Below are 20179 nucleotides of genomic sequence, written 5' to 3' on the forward strand. Positions count from 1 at the left end.
TACAAAGTAGTGATGTCCCTATTATTTAATGACTTTTGTTAAAATACCAGAAGTTAAGCATGCCAAGATCTTACTTGTTAGGGGATTTATATAACTAGAGTAACAATATTCTCCTAAAGAATTCACACTTGTTAAAAACCAATACTTTCAGTTGAGCTAAACTGGGAATACACATTGACTAGGATTCATTAAGAAAACTTTCACTTGGAGCCAAACAGACCTAGGTTCTGATTGCTGACTAGCTATGTGACTACTAACAAGTCATTTAACCTTTCTGACCTTTATTTTCCTTACCTATCACAGCGTCTGTTGTCACAATTCTAAATGGTGTGAAAGAGAAACCTTTGTGAATAAATTACTATTTACCCAAAGGCTCAAGGTAGTATAGTTCAGTGGCTCTCAAGGGGCGATTCCCAATCAGCGGCATCATTATCACTTGGGAACTTAGAAATACCAATTAGTAGGCCCTATACCAGACCTGCTGAATCTCACTCTGGGGTTGAGGCCCAGCCATCTATTTTTATTAAGTCCTCCAGGTGATTCTGATGCATGCTAAGAGCACCATGATATATAAAAAGTGCTAGAATCAGAAAATCCGAGTTTGAGTGTGGCCCTGCCATAGCTTGTTGTTCTAAGTCATAATCCCAGTTTTCATTTGTAAACTGAGAGTTGGAATTTATTATTTTATGAACCTAACTCTAATTTTATATGATTCTATGATTTTACAGAGCAGCATGGAAAACCTTTACTGGTCTAAAACAAGGTCTCTGCCTTAGGGCAGACACAGCTCAAACTTTAATAGTTGGTTTGAAACAACTTGATGGAAGAGTTGGACAATATATTCTGATTAAGTGATGCTGGGACTCTGAGATTACCAATTTGGGTAATTTTTTCTCCCAAACTAATATCAATACTCTATTACAAAACAATGAAAGACTTAATTAATCCCACCAGGATGTGTTTTGTTTTAAATGACAAATGGCAACACATTAGATATTTTAAACTTGAACTTTCCCTCTCTAGAGGGAAGTGTGCTAGGATTAAAGGAGATATTCAGAGTTAGAACTTTTGAAGATGAATGGCTTATTCCCTATAAATAGTTTAAGATAGCCAAGTAGCAGCTTCCAAGATAGAAAGGAACTGCTAAAATATCAAAAAATTATGGGCTGCGGTTTACAAGATCTAGGATGGACTACAGGAGAGTAAAGAACCTCATATTTATATAAAAAGAAAGACTGTTGCAGCCTAACACATCACCAGGGTTATCTTATATATTTAGGTTCTTACATTTTCACCAGTGTTGCCATGATCTGGAAATCCTGTTGCTCCTTCTGGGATGAGGGAACCTCTTGAATCTTCTCTCTTAATTCCATGTCCATTTTGAAAAGACCCATAAGCTGAAAACACAGCCAAGTCCTTGTTAGCAACAGAAGAACTTTCAAAAATATTTTTAAAAAATAAGTACTTGATTAATTTAAGTAAATAAATGTTACAGAGAATAGACCTTGGTCATCTAGAATGTGAAGTCTATATATTATATAAAAACACTGTAAGACACCAAGTAAAGGTTAAGTGACTTTTTACTTTTCAAAACACTTTACTATGTATCAAACTATGAGAAATTCCTTGGGAGTCATAAAATAAAGTGACATAATTCAAGATACAGTTCTACAGATAAGGGAACTTGAGCCTGGAAAAGGGAAGTGCCTTGCCCAAAATTGGTGACAAATAAGAAAACTGGGAAACCAGTGTTTTTCTCATTATCCTTTATTTTCTAAGTATACCACGCACACTATGTTTTAAACAAACTTGGACAAGGAGACCTAGGCAAATAAATGTGGCTTCAAGTGTGAGTCAGATTTTAATTAAACTTTAGTAGAGATCATGCTATGTATAGTTTTTATAATGAAATATTTCAAAACTACAGGGCAGTACAGAGTACTTTTCTAAACACTCATGCAATGAATAATCTTTAAAAGGCTTAATTACCAGTGTCTTTGTCAGCACTCAGACTCCCTCTGTTTGCAGGTGAAGTAAAGCCACATGAAAACTCATCCCTGGATGCCTGTAACAGAATATGATACTTGTGTAATTTAAACAGATTTGTACACAAGGATAAGAATTCTGAATTAACAGAATAAAATTGTACCCTGATTTTAAACAAAGCTTACTGTGAAAGTCTAAATTAGAGAGTAGTACTTAGCATTTAGGTGACTCTTTTAAAAAGGGGCTACTAGCATACTATTGCAACCATAAACATGGTTGAGTTCTCCTCCTTAGAACCGGGGGCAATGCTAGAAGTAAGGGTGTGACCAGAAGCCCTAGATGAACCTGAGTTGCAAAAGAAAAAACAGATAAATATTTCCAAATATTGCTGTCCAAGGTATGTGGACTGAGCAGAAGCATAAGCTACTATGTTGTGAAGAAAGCCCAGCCTGACACCCAAGTAGGTGATGAAGCATCCACATCTAGCCAGTTGACATGATTGGCAGCCACACGCAAGCAAGCCATCAGGCAAGCATAAAAACAGCTTTCTCAGGAACCCAGGGGAGGTTTGACAAATCAGCTGGGACATTTCATAGAGGGAATTTCCAAAGAGAACTGTAAAGGACACAATTTAACCTGCCGCCCAAACATATGACACAGTTGCCCAAAGTGCAAAGGTGATCTTGGGCCACATAGAATACAGAGGGGGGCAGGAGTTAATAGTTCTACTGGGCAGACTAAAAGGCATACAATTCTGGCATCATATTTTAATAGCGTTATTGGTAAACTGAAGCATATTGAGAAAAGGGTTGGCCAAGAAAGTAAAGGGTTTGGAATGACAGATGATGAAGTAGAGATATTTGGCTTGGAGAAAAATTTAGAAGGCACATGTGGAGTTGGGAACAGATGTGTTCTATGTTGTCTCTAGAGGTCAAAACTAGGACCAGTGGATAGAAAAGCTTTCAGGTCTAATGTGATAAAGAAGGTTTTAATTATTACAATGGCAAAAGATTGTTTTGCCAAATGGGGGACTGATTGCCTCCCAAGTGTAAGGTTTTTTTGGATTTGTCGGCGCCAGAGAAAGAAAGAAAGCAGAGTTGAAGGGGATAAGTAAAGAGGCTTTATTGGAGCGTTCCCGAGTGAGGGTAACGGGTCCTGAGAGTCGGGGCCGGGCAAGATTTTCGTGTCCTGGGGGGGGGGGGAGAGAGAGAGAGAGAGAGAGACTTGAAAAGTCACCCCGCCCAGAAGTCTGAGTAGGTTTATATATATTTTTTGGGCTGGGGGATGGGGGTTTCTTAGGCGGGAAGATTTCGGTGTGAAGAGTGAGGAATTTCTCTGTTGCAGTTTTAGGGCTGGTATTGAGGAATAAGAGGGGCTTCTTCTTTTTTTCCTTAAGGAAGGGAGGGGTGCCTGCCACCAGCCTTACACCAAGTTCCTTCTAACTCCTAAGATTCTGGAGGGGGGGGGAAAAGCATAGACCAGTTATGATAAACTGAAAGGAAGTGCTGCCAGGAGACTAACAAAGGAAGGGAGAAGCAAAGAAATACAGTTTCATCTCTAATGCCTAATATTTTGGAAGTGAAGAATCTTTTGTTTGGTTTTCAAGTTGAGTAAATATATGAAGGCATACATAGCAAATCTTAAGAACAAAATGCTGAGTACAAGGGACTTGTGGTATTCTCTTGGACTCTGTTACTCAAAGTGTGGTCTTTGGACCAGAAGCAGCCAAAAGCTTGTTAAAAAGGCAGACTCTCAAGTCCCACCCCAGGTCTGTTGAATTAAAATCTCCCAGGTGATTTATATGTATATTAAAGTCTGAGAAGCACTGTGCTAGGAAAAAGTATGAAAAGTGGAGTAAAAAGTGAACTCTTAATATTGAGATCATACAGCATATGACCTTAATTCCAAATGCATTCAATAAGACAGGATAAAACTCCAACAGAAACACATTAGTACTTACAGAATTAGGCATGGCTGCACAAGAATACAAGGTATCTCGACCTGCTAATCGCTGTATATTTTCCAAAAGCAGTCCAACAAATGGGAGGTATAATTGTGCTATTTTGGCTTGCTGGTTCTGAAAAATAATTATCCAAAGCTTAATAGGTATATAATATGTATATATTACAAATAAACAGAGTTAGCTCCATATATCAGTTTAATGACTAAAAGTGGGCTAATATCCAAAAAGAATTAGTGAAGCATGAATCCATTTATACTTATAGTCTCAAAGCTAATTACCATAGAACTTCTTTGGCATTTGGATTTATATACAATACAGACTCAAATTATATCCCTCAAACATAACTACATAAAGGATTTTTTTTAAGAGCAGTTGACCTATAAAGCAGATAATATTAGTCCTGTTATTTCACTTCAGTGAGGGTTGAGCTTGATGAGAACAGGGACCATGGCTGTCTTGTTTACTGCTTCATCCCCAGTGCCTAAGCATATAGCAGATGGTCAATGTACATTGACTAAATAAATAAATGAATAAGTGGAAGAAGTGAAAAAACAGTAAATTACTATATTCATTCAAGAAACATTTTTTGTTTTGATTAAAGCTGCAATTATAATAATGTGATTACAATGTGTACCTTGGTCCCCTAGGTCAATTATAAGACTTGGGAGATTGATATACTTGTAAATATAAATAAAGCTGGCCACTAGTACTCTCAATTAATGTGTTACCTCTTATACAAATTTATTTATTACTTTCCTCACCAGATACACACATATACTCAAATCAGAGAAAACAGTGGTTGTGATGGCACAAGAGTTGCCCTCCATATTTCAGGACTTTGGGAGATTTTTCTGGAGACTTAGCTAAGACCTCTAGGGCAAAATGGTCAACGTATAGAAAATGGAAGATCAATGGTATCTCACTGTTGTTTTAGTTTGCATTTATTCTTGAGGTTCAATAATTTTTCTTATGTTAATTGGCAATCTACACTTCTTTTGTGAATTTCAGGCACACTTCTTTTGTCAATTTCAGGCATACTTCTTAACAGACTTCCTTCTAACATAGTACCCCATCAATTACATGGTACCCCAACAATAATAATCTTCTCTATCAATAGAAGATTCTGATTCAGTAGGTCTGGGATGCCCCAGACGATGCTATCGTGTACATATGTTTGAGAACCACTAACCTAATTCAACTTCTTGCCAAAGGCAGGAATGGCCCTTACATGCATCTCTGACACATGGTTAGTTTTTAAACCTTGTTAAAAAACTCCAGCCTTTCTGTGGGTTCTGTTAGAGAGCTACTCTAATTGAAATATACTTATAAGTTCTACCTCTTACGTATAGCTCTGCCCTTTGGACCTAGAAAGAATAAGTCTACTTCTAATTTTGCATGGCACCCTTTAAATATTTGAAGACGGTTACTATGACTTGTCTTGATTTGTTCTTAACAAGGCTAACTAGCCCTCATTACTTTCCTATATTCCATGGCTTTGGTTTCAAGATTTTTCACTTAGTGATTATCCTTTTTTCATGGTTCTCTAATTTTTCAATGTCTCACTTGAGATTTGAGAGGCAGTACAGCTAGTGGTTAAGAGCACAGATTTTGCAGTTAGACATGCATGAATCCCAGCTCTCCCAATACGAGCCACTTGATTTTTATCAAGTCACTTAATTACAGTTTTCTCCTTGGTAAAATGAGAATGATATTATTTCATGTCAGGTATTTAATACAGTATCTGGCATATAGTGAGTCCTCAATACATTTTAGCTGCTATTATTAATACTATGGCTTCTACACAGGAATCCATTTTAGTTCTCATAGTGAGTGATCTCTGGGGAAGGAGATACTGCAATATTCTCAGGTAAGCAGGAACACAGGAAAACATATAGTCCTTACAAAATATATTAAAAGTTTTGCTTGCACAACAGACAGAAAACAACCTAAGAATTTATTAATAGAAGACTAGTTAGATAAATAAAATATGGTATAATGCTTATGATAGAATACTATGCAGCTATTTTTTAAATGTGGAAGATCTAATCTTTAGAATGTATTGTTAAGTGAAAAAAGGAAGATGAATAATGGTTTCTATTCTATATATATATAGATATAGATACATATATATTTTATATGTATATATAAAATATAGGCTTGTGCTTGCATAAAATAGAAGTATACATAAACTGATAACAGTACTTTCTTCTGGAGAGATGAATTGGGGGTTGAGGTAAGGAATGGGGCAGACATTTTGATTTTTGTTTTTTACCATGCATGTAAGATTATCTTTTTTAAAAAAGCAAAAAGGATTTGCCCACGGCCCAACTAGAAGTAGAAATTGCAATCTCTCAGGTGTCAACATCACTTGTAGTGGGTATAAGAACTATAAAGATCCCAGGACAAATGTTAGACATTGGACATCCTTGTTCTGAATAGGAAAGATATCTCATGGTGATTATAACAAGTTAAGAGATCTCTCTAAGCAATTTATGACTAACACATGACAGGGACCAGTTATATCTCCAGAATTTCATTGGAGCCAGGGCTTAGGAGTGGCAAAGGGGTAGGGAGTGACTAGGGAGTCTAGTCTTAAAGCAGGCTTTCCATAAGAAGCATTCTTTTTTTAACTTTTTATTTGGAGTCACTTTGAGGGATCAATAGAAATTATGGGGTTTTAAAGCTCCCTCCCATCCCTCACCTTGGCATCATTATTAATGGCAAACATTGTAAGGCTGGTGGTGGGCAGCCCTCCCCTCCCTAATGGAAAAAGAAGAAGCCCCTCCTATTTCTCAATCCCCGCCCTAAAGCTGAAACAAAAGAAATTCCTCACTCTTCCTGCCGAAACCTTCCCTCCAGAGAAACTCCCATCCCCCAGCCCTAAAAACCTATATAAACCCACCCAGACTTCTGGGCGGGGCAGCTTCTCTGGTTCCACTCGTGGGACCATGAGGTTTGCCCGGGCCCCTCTCTTGGGACCCGTTACCCCCACCTGGGAGCACCCCAATAAAGCCTCTTTACCTTATCCCTTTTAACTCTGCTCGTCTTTCCTTCTCTGGTGCCAGCCACTCCAAAAAACCTTACGTTTGGTGCTGAAACCCAGGAGGGTGCTTTAACTTTTGACTGCACTGCCCCTCCCATGGACTCTGGTCTTAAAACCTTACCAACATGATTTACTTGAATGTATTTGACAAATGGCCTTGGCCACCTGTAAACTCTTTGCACCTACCAGAGAAAGAACCTTTTATATCCTTGTTCAATGTACTAGAATTGAAGCTTTGGTTAACCAGGCCCATGAAGCAAACAAAATTCTTCTGGAGAGAATCCTACACTCATTTAATGCCTGTCTAGAGCTTTTGAACAAAGAGGAAAGGGCTTTAGAAGTCACTGAAAGGGTAAGGAAGCTTGGCATTTCAATCTTTCCCATAGTCTAAAACCTTAAACACTCAAACAGGCACAGTGTCTACAACTATTAGGTACCCACAATAATTAAAAATAAAAACAACAGGCATGGTGTCTAACTTATTTACAGATAACAATAGCTCTCTGTGTGTATACATACTGCTCTCAGAATTTAAAAAGTAAATAGAAATGTCCAAATTTGTGATATAAAATATTTAAATTCTACCTCTAGGTAAGAAACTGGTGAAATTCCATTTTCTTTCACTTTCATCTGAAGAGGTAGTAAAGAAAAATAAAACTTGCTGCTTCAGAGAAAGGAAGTTCATTTTGTACTTTTCCTGTAAATCATTTACAATCACAGCTAAAGACGTTTTTCTCCACATTGCATAAGATCCTTTTCCCCGCTACTAGGCATAAGCAACATTTAACCAGAACCCAGCAATAACTGGCATTTTTAAAGGCTTGACCAAGCTTGGTTGGACTACATGATTTTTAAGACATCTTTCAATTTGGAAATATTATACCAGTTAACTTGTGTTAAGTCAATATCAACATTCATAAAAATGAAAACAGCACATAACTGAGCAAACTACACTACCTGGAGGTATGTTAATATATTACAGTTCAGTGACAAAAACAATGCAAACTGCAGTAAGCAATAAATTACATCTTAAAGCTAAGGAGTTTAAACCTACTTTAGGATAGAATCAAATAAAGCAAACTAGCAAGATTTATAAGTAAAAATATCTCTGTAATTAAAGAAATATGAGTGGATGTCACTAGTATGCATTTTCTGTTTATAAAGGACAAATGGGAATACTGTAGAAAGAGAATAAAATCCATTTCCAAGTCAGCTTTCCAAAATGATTTCAATAATAAATGACATCATAATTTTATTTATGTTTGAATGTAAAAACAAAGGGACAAATGATTAATTATGAAACAATATTATGTTTCCTTGAGCCATCTGATAACAGGAATGTAAGTTAGGTTATTCTAACTTATACAGTTTGCAATCTACTTTTCCAAGCCAGTAGGATTTAATGTTAATAAGATTTAAATATATATGTTAGAGGTGCAGCAAATAGCAACTGTGGCTGTGGCTTTCACTAGACAATGTGTAATGTATGTACAGTTTACAGCTATACCCACAGCTACTTATAGTAACACCACCACATCATTTTCTTCAGTAAGAAGAAAAACTTCCCATTACATATTTTATATATGATATACTCAACATGTCTTATTAACCACTTAATATTATATTTATTTAGGGATATATATTTAAAGATTACATATTAAGGTATATATTTGATACAATATGATTTTTTAAAAATTGTTAGTTTATGTAATAAATCATGAAGCAACTATATTGTCTTTTAAATATGATTTGAAAAAAGTTTTTAACAGTTAACTAAATATTATTTTTTAAAACCTAATGATTTGAAACAGAAACAAATCTTATTTGCAAAAATAAGTTTTCATCAATGTTCATATTATGCTCCTTACTTATTCATCTTGAATAAAAAAATCTTAGTAGAAATTTGCTAATGTGATACTAATGACTGTATGGATATCCTTACCTTGTGCTGGTATCTAGTGTCAAATGCATGTTTTATCAAAAGATTCTTTATGACAGAGATAGCTGTATATCTGATCTCATAACTGTCCTGAAGAGCAATGGAAGTTTCCTTCAGCAGTAAACCAACCAAGAAGTGATGCTTGCAATACTCATCTGATAAACTGTATTCAAGATTTGAATCTGCAGTACAATGAAATTTAAAACTCATTTATAAAAATATTCAAAATATTACTATATAATAAAATACTGTATTATTTAATAATATATGATCATGCTAGCAAGAACTATAATTTTGATTGTTAATGAATCTGAGCAATTCTTTTATCATCTAGAATAAGCATGCAAACTTTTACAAGACAGGAGCATTCATACTTAGGGCTAGATGATAGCTTTAATGATAATTTCAGTTAGCAAGAAAGTCCCTAGATTCTTTCTTTTTTCCTAGATTCCTTTAAACTCTTAGAAGTCTTAGGATAGCACACAGAATAAAATAATTCTATATTTGGCAATGTTTTAACACATTTCCTTATAGCTGAAGAGATTTTGTTGCAGCTATAAATTTAGATAATTCTGTACAACGCTTGATTTACTCATCCATTTATACTTGTAAAGTGGGAAAAGAAAGAGAATCTAGACAAATGAACCATTCTAACAGTATTAAGTATTGACAGTTCTAGTAAACATCACATATTGGCCTGAATATAAACATAGGATATAAGAACAATAAGAAAAACAGCCTCATCCCACTCCAATTCAAATATCACTCAAATACAAATCTTTCATTTCATAAAATCATCACTTCAAACTATGTCTTTCACTTCCTTTTACACCCTCAGTCTATCTTAAATTTCAGATGTTAATATCCTGGTTGGGAGTTGTCTTACGGCTACCCATAGGGGATGGTGATCAAGTTTAGCAATTTTTTTTTTTAATTTTAGAGACAAGGTCTCACTATACAAGTCACAGCAAGCTACAGCTTTGAACTCCTGTCCTCAAGCAATCTTCCTGTCTCAGCCTCCCAAGTAGCTGGGACTACAGGAGCCCACCACTGTGCCCGACCAAGTGTAATCATTTCTATTGTAGATTTCTACTATCTTTATTTCCTCTTCCCTGATATTTAATTTAGTTAGGTCATAAAGCTGAAGAACATGTTTTCTATTTCTTTTTTGGCCTCTCCAGCACTTAATATAATGCTGTATATTCGGTTAGGACTTAATGAATGCCATGAGCAGTCAATTTAATCCTAAATTCCTGATGATCTGTCTGCCCTTTCTTTTCCCTGACTCCCTCATAGCTATCAATTAATACTGGGTGAAATACGTGAGCCATACATGCTCAGAATCTAATAAGGGGGTGGTTGAATAGGGGTGCTATGATTTTTAAATATTTTTTCTTCAATTTTCACTAGCTCTAATTCCATCACTAAAACCACCGCTCAGCTGATACTTCCCTAGAGACCAAGGCATGGCTCATGCTCTTCTGTGAACCCCCATCACTTTCTATGCACAAGGGCCAGGACTGACTAACCAAGGTGGCACTATCTGGGTAGATTTTGCAAATGGTAATGAGTCTTTTACTTCAGTTATTTGAATAAATCTAATAAGGTGATTTCATCCACACCTTCAAAACTGTGGCCAAGGAGTCACTAAACAGGGTCAGAGAAAAGGAGGCAAGCCTGAGAGAGGTGACACACTTAAAAAACAGATACCTTGCAGCCCCCATCCATGCCTCTATGCTGGCTTACAGCAGGAACTTGTGTTTTGAGGGCAGATGTTTTAAAGCTGATTCCTCTAGCAACACTCAAGCCTATCTGAAAAGTCAACGAACACACTGCTTCCTAGATTTTCTTGGACCATTAACTAAAGCTTCAGTTTGGCTAGGGAGGATTTGAAAAGCAACAAAGCCCCTGTCCATCTGAGCCATTCATCAAATCAATTGTGTTTAAAAACAGCACACTACTTTAGAGTGAACCGAGTTAAACCTACCTACTGGAGTCAAACGGTCCACCGCAAATGAAAAAAAATCTAATTAATATATGAAAAGAAAAGGGACAAATAAAAAACATAGTAACATAAGAATAGTGCTACACAACAAAGCATTCAATAAAACTAGCAATGGAGATAACTGAAGATATTTCATAAATTTAGTACATACATGTTACTATTTTATTCTGCCTTTACATTTATTTTTTGATACTTTGAGCATAAATGCACTTATGTTTTTTTCTTAATTTAGTATCATATAAGATTCCAAACACTACTATAGAGAACAAATTTTATCTGACATCAGTGTTTAAACAGCAATCCATGTAACACACCCGATTTCTTTATACTATGAATACTATCCCTGATACTATGAAGGAAATGCAGAATACCATTAATGGACCTATCTTTAGATAGTAACAATTCTGAGGTTAACTTCAAGGTGACTGATTTAACTAGAAAACATTATACTACACTAGCACTAGCAAAAAAAAGTTGGGGGCCAACATTCCAAATGATGGAAAATGCAAATACATACCTTGAACCCGTTGCAGTTTAGGTTTTGCAAATGCCATTGGCAAGTTGAGAGGAATGTAATGTTCATGATTGCAAATTGTTTGCAGAAATTCAAACTTGTATTCAGCCAGAACCTAAATGGAATTCACTTATATTTAGTAGGCATTTACTATTTTACTAATTTAATATAGAGCATTCACTTTCACAACAGAAGTGGTTGGTATTCTAAGCATACCTTGAGATGCGACCTGTGCAAGAAAGAGTTAACATAGCAGGCCCGAGACTGCTATCCTTAAGAAGGCTTACTGCTTGGCTAGCATCCAAGAAATTGGGATTTTTGAAATATTCCCTACATGATAAGGTTCCATCTTCTGTGCCAGTCTTCTTAGACTGTTTGTACAAACGATGTGATTAATGGTGAATGCCTGCTTTGCTTTCCTGAGAATCTGGAATTTTGACTAGCCTCCAATACCTGACCAGCCCCAAATAAAAACTCCATTTCTCAAACAGGCTTCCCTGAACAGAAATATTGCACACGTGTAAGTGCATTTTTGCTGAGGGAGGGGGGTGTGCTGTGTGTGACCCTTCACAGGAGGGAGAAGCTCAGAGAGCCTGCAGGGGGGTTGCTACCAACCCCATTTGATGTCTTTCCTTCCTGATTCAGCCGAGTACCCTTATCATGTCACTCTCATGAACCTTAGTGTCATTATGACTATATGTTGAGTCTGTGAGTCTTTCTAGTAAATCACTGAACATGTAGGTGGTCTTGGGGACCCCCAAAACACAGTCCAGTAGTCCCTGCTTTAGGGTATGACTACACTCAAGGTAACTAAATGAAAACAGCAGTTCTAAATCCTCCAGAGGAGAATAAATGTCATCCCTGGTCTCATGTTCGAATGTCTGACATGTACTTTAATCATGTCCTTATAACTTACCTTAGGATCTTTGGGGCTGAATCCAGATATATAGTCATTTATCAAATTGAAAACAAATCCTCTATCCATTAGTGTCAAACAGCGCTGTAGAAACCAAAACAAAATGAACAGTTGCATAATTCTAAAAGTCTACGGTCTGAACATGTTAAATTTTTAAAATTTTTAAATTTGTACCACACTAAAGAGATGACATTTTCATTTTTATAGATAATAGAATAATAGCATTGAGACACCTCCTTGCCAAAAGCTTTTAATAGTTCCCGATGGCCTCTAATATAATTTTAATCTCCTTAGCTTGGCATTGAAGCACACTCACAATCTTGTCAAAACTTACATTTCCAGCTTTATTTTCCAATGAAGCTCATCGACTTATCTTCTCAAGATGCATTGCGAGTTCCCACCGCTGGGTCTTTGCTCGCAATAGGCCTAGCAATTCCATCACTACTTCTTTCTAATCCTGCTCATTCTTCAAACTTCTCACAAAGTCCGTTCTTCCTCAACCACCTTAGTCTGTGGGTCCCTTTAAATACTTTATTCTATGCTAGCTTGTATTTTACTTATTATTTTCCTGTGTTCTCACCTAGATTGGACAATTAAGAACTACCTCTTTTTCTTTATATCCTCCACAGGGCCTAGAATATTTCTGTGAAATACAAAGAACTCAGTACTTGATTAATCAGCTGCATGTATGTCATATCTAATCCTTTCCACTTCCTCTGCCACTGCCCGGGGGGCAGCCCCTCATTACTTCTAACTTGGATTACTGAGCTAGGCTTATATTCATTTATTCATTCACCCAACAAATATTTGAGGGACATACTATGAGACAACATATGATGTTCTACAGAAATACAATGTTGAATGAGACATGATCCGTACTTTTCTCTAACGGTGAAGACACATAAACAAATAACAAGGAACAGTGCCACAAAAGTGTGTAAAGGATGGGTAAACAACACTGCATGGGAAGGTTAGGGAAGAGCTGAGCCTAAAAGATGAGTGGTTTCTGCCAGGTAGACAACTGGTTTTCAAATTGGTTGCCCTTATTATGGTCTCTTCCTTGCCTCATCCATCACACCAGCCATAAAATTATCCTCCAAAATATCTTTGGCATTTCTCCATTCCATATGAATCAAAATCCAAATTCCTTAACCTGACATTCAAGGCCTTCCATCATCTGGCACCAGATGGCTTTTTCAGCTCTTTTTCCACACATCCTAAACTTGCTGCACAATGACAACAACTGGACTGTGGTTACATCACTAAACGTGTTGCTTTAGTTCAAAAGATGCAAACCCAAAAGCCAACAGGAGTCAGAGAAGCAATTTAAATGCATAAAGAGGGTCAGGGGTATAATAAGTAGTGGCAGGGACTGTGGCAGCCTAAAAAGTATGTGCTCCATCTAAAAGCATTTGAATTAAAATACGATTAAAAATATTACATACAACAAGCAAAACCTGTCTTCTGGCTGAGCCACCCATGTGGGTCCTCTGGTTTAGTTAGCCATTTCAGTGGGGGAAAAAACCCCAAATTTGGCTAAATTGATCCATCAATTCAGTCAAAACAGTTACTCCCATAGCCTTATAAAGATCTAGCTGAGTCTCTAGAATGTGGGTATTTTTATCCTTTGGCTTTCAAGACCCTATCAGTGAAGAAGAGTTCCTTACCATGTTCCAGCTGCATTTAACTCACCTTCAGGAAGCTAGCCAAACTATAATTCACATTTCTGGACTCCTCGGGAATCTCTGCATAGCGAATAGTCACATGCGGAATGATTGCAAGAAGCAGAGAATGTAAGACATGGTGATAGGCCTCAGGAAATCTCTGGCCTCGGGGAAGCTTAAATTAAATAGGCATAGAAAAAAAGTCAGAGTCTTAAAACGTCTAAATCAATTGCCATTTTTATCTTCATACATATTCTATATATAAGTATGTTCTAAAACTGAGGTATGATTTTTCTCCCAATTTAAAAATGACATCACTAGTTCAATGTTTACTTGACATCATTATAGGAACTGTCTAGACCAAGGGTGGGGAACCTGCAGCCTTAAGTCCACATGTGGCCTTATAGGTCATTAAGTGCAGCCTTTTGACTGAATCCAAATTTTATAGAACAAATCCGTTTATTTTTATTAATACATTTTTGTTCGTCTTTTTTTTTTTCTTTTGAGACAGAGACTCACTCTGCCACCCAGGCTGGAATGCAGTAGCATCACCATAGCTCACTGGAACCTCCAACTCTTATGCTCAAGTGATCCTTCTGCCTCAGCCTCCCAAGTGGCTAGGACTACAGGTGGGTGCTACCACACCCAGCTAATTAATTTTATTCTGTTTTTGGTAGAGATGGGGTCTCACTCTAGCTCAGGCTGGTCTTGAACTCAGGACCTCAAGTGATCCCCCTGCCTCGGCCTCCCAAAGTGCTAGGATTACAGGCGCGAGCCACTGTGCCTGGACATATTTTTATTTTATTTCTAAAATGAACATATTTAAAATACCAAGAAGTAAAATAAGTTTCAACGAAATAATCCTCCCAGATAGACCAGCACAATTAGAACATTAGTAACCCATAAGGGCTAAATTGATGGCTGTTACGCTCATGATTTAGTCCTAACTTCCCCTGCCAGACTGGCGCCATTACTGCATGAGGCTGGCTGGTGAGAGTTTATGGGGGTCAAGTACCCAGTCTGTTATCAGCTTTTGACAATGGTGCATTGTGTTTCTATCTGAAGTGGAATTTGTGAATAGTTGCACAGCTCAATAGTATTTTTTAATTCTGTCTGCTTAACAGCCCATTATGTCAAAGAAGACCAAGAATGCTAAAGAAAGAAAACACATTTTTAATGAGGATTGGGAATTGCAATATTATCTTGTTCCTGCTAAAGATAAGATGATTTGCTTGCTTTGTGATACTGCAATATCAACATTAAAGAAATTCAATGCTCATCAGCATTATAACACTTATAAGGACCACAAATATTTTAAATTAGAGGGAGAGATGTGAAAGGTTATACTGTAGAAATTAAAAGATGAAAAGCAAAAGCAAAGACAATTCTTTCAAGCAGCAATAAGACTTGGAAATAATGCCACTGAAGCAACTTATAAAGTAGCCTATATACTCAGGAAAAAGGGAAGCCATTCAGTGATGTAGAAATTGTGAAAGAATGCATTTTTGAAGATGTAGGATGCTTAGACCCTGATAATGTTTCAAAGTACAAACAACTGCCTCTTTTCAAGAAGAACCATAACTGATTGGCAGCATGAGTTCAGCTTCAACTTAACAGAACTACCTCATGCAATACTTCTAAAGGGAAATATATATTATCCAATTGCTTTGGATGAATCAACTAATACTACTGACTCACAGCAGATTTTATACTTCATTCAGGTAACATAATATAATATATGCATAACAGAATATTTTCTTTGCTACAAAGAGTTACTGGCTTCAGGCACTCTTGCAAACAAAACATGGGGAATAAGTATCCTTCAACAACTTTCGAGATAAATGTCGTGATGTTGGACTGAATTTGGTAAATTTAGTGAGTGTACATATAGACGGTGCACCTTCCATGACAGGAAAACATGAAAAGTTTATTGCACAGATTAAAAAAAAGTATTAACATATCTAGATGTTCTCATTTCTTTTCATTGTATCATATATCAACAAAATCTCTGTGCTAAAGCTACTGTTTTAAGTGACATTTTGCAACAAGTTATGAGTATTATTAACTATATTCATGCAAATGCAACACGACATCATCAGTTTTAAAACATGCTGAAGTTGAACCATGAGATAGTCAGTGTGGATTTGCCCCATCATTCTAAAGTGCATTGGCTATCACAGAGACAGGTGTTAGCCAAAATTTTATCTCTGTGAGAACAGATAGTTAAATTTTATAAAGAACAGAATCAGCCATGTGGATTATTGAAAGAAGATTGCTATAGGAATGCAGTATTTCTGTATAATATCATGTCAAATCAAAATGGCTTAAATATTTCTTTGCAAGGTAAAACTAAGTCTATATATGATATTAATATGTGGCAAAAAATCCAAGCATTTCAAAAAATAACATCTTTCTTTGAAAGACTTCTTCAAAAGAAAATTTTGTCCCCAGTTAGCAAAGGTCACTGATGAGCAGGATGACATATGTGAATGATTTGAAGAATATGCAGCTGTTATAGACCTATTAATTGGAGAATATAATGAAAAGTTCACTGACTTTGAGAATCGTGACATCACACTCAAATTAGCATCTCAGCCTCACCCACTTGATATCACCAAGGCACCCAAAGAACTACAGATTGAATTGACTGAGCTCTCAGTAGATAACATTTTTTTTTTTTTTTTTTTTTGAGACAGAGTCTCGCTTTGTTGCCCGGGCTAGAGTGAGTGCCGTGGCGTCAGCCTAGCTCACAGCAACCTCAAACTCCTGGGCTTAAGCGATCCTACTGCCTCAGCCTCCCGAGTAGCTGGGACTACAGGCATGCGCCACCATGCCTGGCTAATTTTTTCTATATATATTTTAGTTGGCCAGATAATTTCTTTCTATTTTTAGTAGAGACGGGGTCTCACTCTTGCTCAGGCTGGTCTCGAACTCCTGACCTTGAGCGATCCACCTGCCTCGGCCTCCCAGAGTGCTAGGATTACAGGCGTGAGCCACCGCGCCCGGCCTTGTAGATAACATTTTAAAGTCATTGTTTGATGCTAAGAAAGCTGCAATTGAAATACAGAGAAATTCAGTAGCATACTCATGCCTTCAGCAACATGCCTGGAAAATGCTTTCTTGCTTTTCAACCACTTATTGCTGCGAATCTACATTCTCCTACCTAACCCAAATCAAGACGCCCTTAAGGTCACAGATGACTGATAACCCATATAGAGGATCAACTGAAACTGCAGACTTCCATGCTGCAACCATATATTCAAATGCTTTCCAACAAAAAGCAGACACAACAAAGTCTTTAAAAGGTTAACTTTAAAATTAACAAATCATTTTTCATTTTTTGAAATTATTAAGTACATAGCAGTTAGATTTTTACAAAATAGTGTACATTCTTAAGTATATCTAATTGAGGTTTCTTGACTGTGGCCTTATTTGATTACAGCTAAATTAATGTAGCCTTCCAACATGAAAACTTTCCCCACCCCAGGTCTAGACATCTAATAATAGAACTGACCAAAAGTATTGCAAGAATGTGTCCTTCTGACCCAACTTTGGAATATCACTCTCCTGAGATATGGGCATATCCTATTTTTCATCCCACCTTTTTCCTGTTTGCATGAATTTCAACTTCGACAAATCGATTCTATGAAAATTCTGATAAAAATGATAAATATGAGGTGAATATTTTTTACTTCACAAATCTTAGCTTTATGATTCCTGTAACTAAGAAAATTTCTTTGTACCTTTAAAACAATTAAAAAATACAATTAAATGTATACATCACTTTCCAGGAACATATTCTACTGCATAAAGTGTTTCTAACTTTGTAGATGACTTAAGCCTTTCTAAAAGTAAAGTTATGGCTAATTTGGTACTTGTTCTTCCTCCAAATGAATCTTTTCAACACAGACATTTTTAAACCACAAGACAAAGGCAAAGCTTCAGAGGTAATGAGTTTTACGTGGCAAATAATTATAGGAAAGAATCTATAAGGTAGAGTCTATCTGCAGATTAGACTGTGAGAACATATGAACTGTGAGACCTCAGATGTATGCAATACATTCATTGTTTTGGTAAGCAATGCTGAGAAAGCTAAGGGCTAAGAGCCATTAAATATAAAGCGGTTTGCATGTCATGGCTGAGAGTAAGATTAGCTTTCTTTGTGTCAAATATTATTCTTTTATAAATATATACAATTATTTGTCAATTCAAAATAAAATAAATAAAAAATATTATTTTTTAGCCTACTTACCTTAATTTTATTCTCTTCCAATAAGTATGTGGCCATTGACTTTGCAATTATTTCAAAGAAAAACCATGAGTACTAAAATAAATAAATAAATAAAATCTTTAATAGTTACCCAAAAAATCTTTGAGGCTTAGCAGAGTTTGACAAATCAACATGGATCTTGACTTTGAACTTTACTAACATTTTCAAGTGATTCCAATTCACTGTCAAAGTCTCACAGAATACCTTCAAATTATCTTAGCAAAAAGGTACTGCTGTACCAGAGTTGACTGGTGATGTACACAGGGAGGAAGAGAACATTTGCCCCAGTGGGGAGGAGTATCTTATCAGTGACATTTTGAATTGCCCCCACATGGTGATAAGAAAAAAACCAACTTTTAGTTTAGTTACTGCTATTAAATCCTCTATAGATAGTGAATCTGTTACCACCTGCACTTAGTGGAGGCCCCACCCCGCCCTTGGTACAACACTGGTGCAGCCTAAGTAGCCCAGAAATTTGTCTGTATCGTGTAATTTGAAGGGTAGAGAGAAGCCTCAAGGAGATGTATCTTAAGATACCCAAAATTCCATCATTAATAAAATAAATAATAAAAATAATGATGATAAAAGCTACCATTTAGTGAGTGCTTACTATGTGCCAGAAACTATGTGTTAAAATGCTTTACTTATACTTTAGAAACGAGGAATCAGAGGCTCAGAAATGCTAAATAAGTGGCCCCAGGACACAAAACTATTCTCCGATGGATAGAGGATTCTAAACTAGGTCTATCTGATTCAAAATTCTTTCTCTTAGACATTTGATTGAGGTCAGGAGGTGGGTAGGGAGGGCGAAGAAGGTTCTGTAGAGAACTTCAGGAAAAGGATGCTTGGACAACGTGATGGGGAGAGAGAGGGTCACATGAGAAACTGATGAAAGACTAAACATGAAATGGGAGGATATCAAACAAGTATGTCTATGGCTGCTTCTGTTCCCGGCTATGTCCAGTGTCCTTACCTTTAGCAATTTATTTATTGCTAGAAAATCTGCAGATTGCTTCAATATTGCTATCATGGTAGTAGCCAGGGTTTCATGTATCAGCTGGGCCTGAGGAGCACTTGGTTTTTCAGGTCGGAAGCTATACTACAAACAAAGAAAATGAACTGTAAGACAAAATTGTCACATAAAACTAACTGGTCAGAAAGAAAGCTTATTCCACAAACCTTTATGAAGGATCTTAAATAACTATCCAAGCCTTCTTCATGGCACTTTGAGACGATATGTAAGAGAACCCTGAAATGACATTCACACAAGTCAGCATGTCATGCTATAATTAATTACCATAGTTTGATTGTTAAATAAGATCATCATGTCGAACCCTAAAAATATCTAACACTGCCTAAACAATTAAAAGTGAGATGATTGCATAAGATGTAACGATAGTTTAGGTCTAATAAAGATTTGAGCATCTAACATGCTCAGGGCCTTGTGAAATATATTTCCTGGTTCAAAAGAAGGATACTTTATTTTGGTAACCCAGATGTTTCATCTCCTTTGTAAATCTCTGTGTGTGTTTGAAGTATGGTCATAGCTACTATGTAGAGTAAAAGACCTCAAAAATAAGGTAAATACTGAAATCCCCTCTAGTGAGAATAAAAGTAGAAGAACAGAAAGATACAATGAAAATCATGACATTGGATGGGGAAAAGGGAAGGAAAAGACAGGGCAGGTATGATATGAACAAAAATTGGAGGTAAATATAAAATTCATAGAAAGTTTTAAAGTTAAGAGACCAGCAGTGCTTCTCAAACTTTAGCATGCACCATAAGTACCTGAAGGGCCTGTTAACAGGTTACTAAGACCCTCTCCCAAAGTTTCTGATTTTGTAGGTCTGGGGTGAAGTTGAATGATTAGCATTTTTAA

The 20179-nt window shown here is 36.5% G+C and overlaps 1 protein-coding gene across 1 annotated transcript in view; it reads right to left on the reverse strand.

Moving 5' to 3' along the window:
- DOCK11 (dedicator of cytokinesis 11) overlaps positions 1-20179 on the reverse strand; it is a 172496-nt gene that overhangs the window by 54309 nt on the left and 98008 nt on the right. Inside the window, exons 25-34 of the mRNA XM_069462875.1 lie at positions 19480-19549; positions 19274-19399; positions 18283-18354; positions 14059-14205; positions 12367-12450; positions 11454-11565; positions 8935-9113; positions 3947-4063; positions 1990-2065; positions 1288-1397 (exon numbers count right to left, since the gene is read on the reverse strand). Coding sequence (XP_069318976.1) covers positions 1288-1397; positions 1990-2065; positions 3947-4063; positions 8935-9113; positions 11454-11565; positions 12367-12450; positions 14059-14205; positions 18283-18354; positions 19274-19399; positions 19480-19549 — 1093 coding nt within the window. The remainder of the gene's footprint in view (positions 1-1287; positions 1398-1989; positions 2066-3946; positions 4064-8934; positions 9114-11453; positions 11566-12366; positions 12451-14058; positions 14206-18282; positions 18355-19273; positions 19400-19479; positions 19550-20179) is intronic.

Source organism: Eulemur rufifrons, chromosome 30 (genome assembly GCF_041146395.1).
Source record: "Eulemur rufifrons isolate Redbay chromosome 30, OSU_ERuf_1, whole genome shotgun sequence".
NCBI classification, from domain to species: domain Eukaryota; kingdom Metazoa; phylum Chordata; class Mammalia; order Primates; family Lemuridae; genus Eulemur; species Eulemur rufifrons.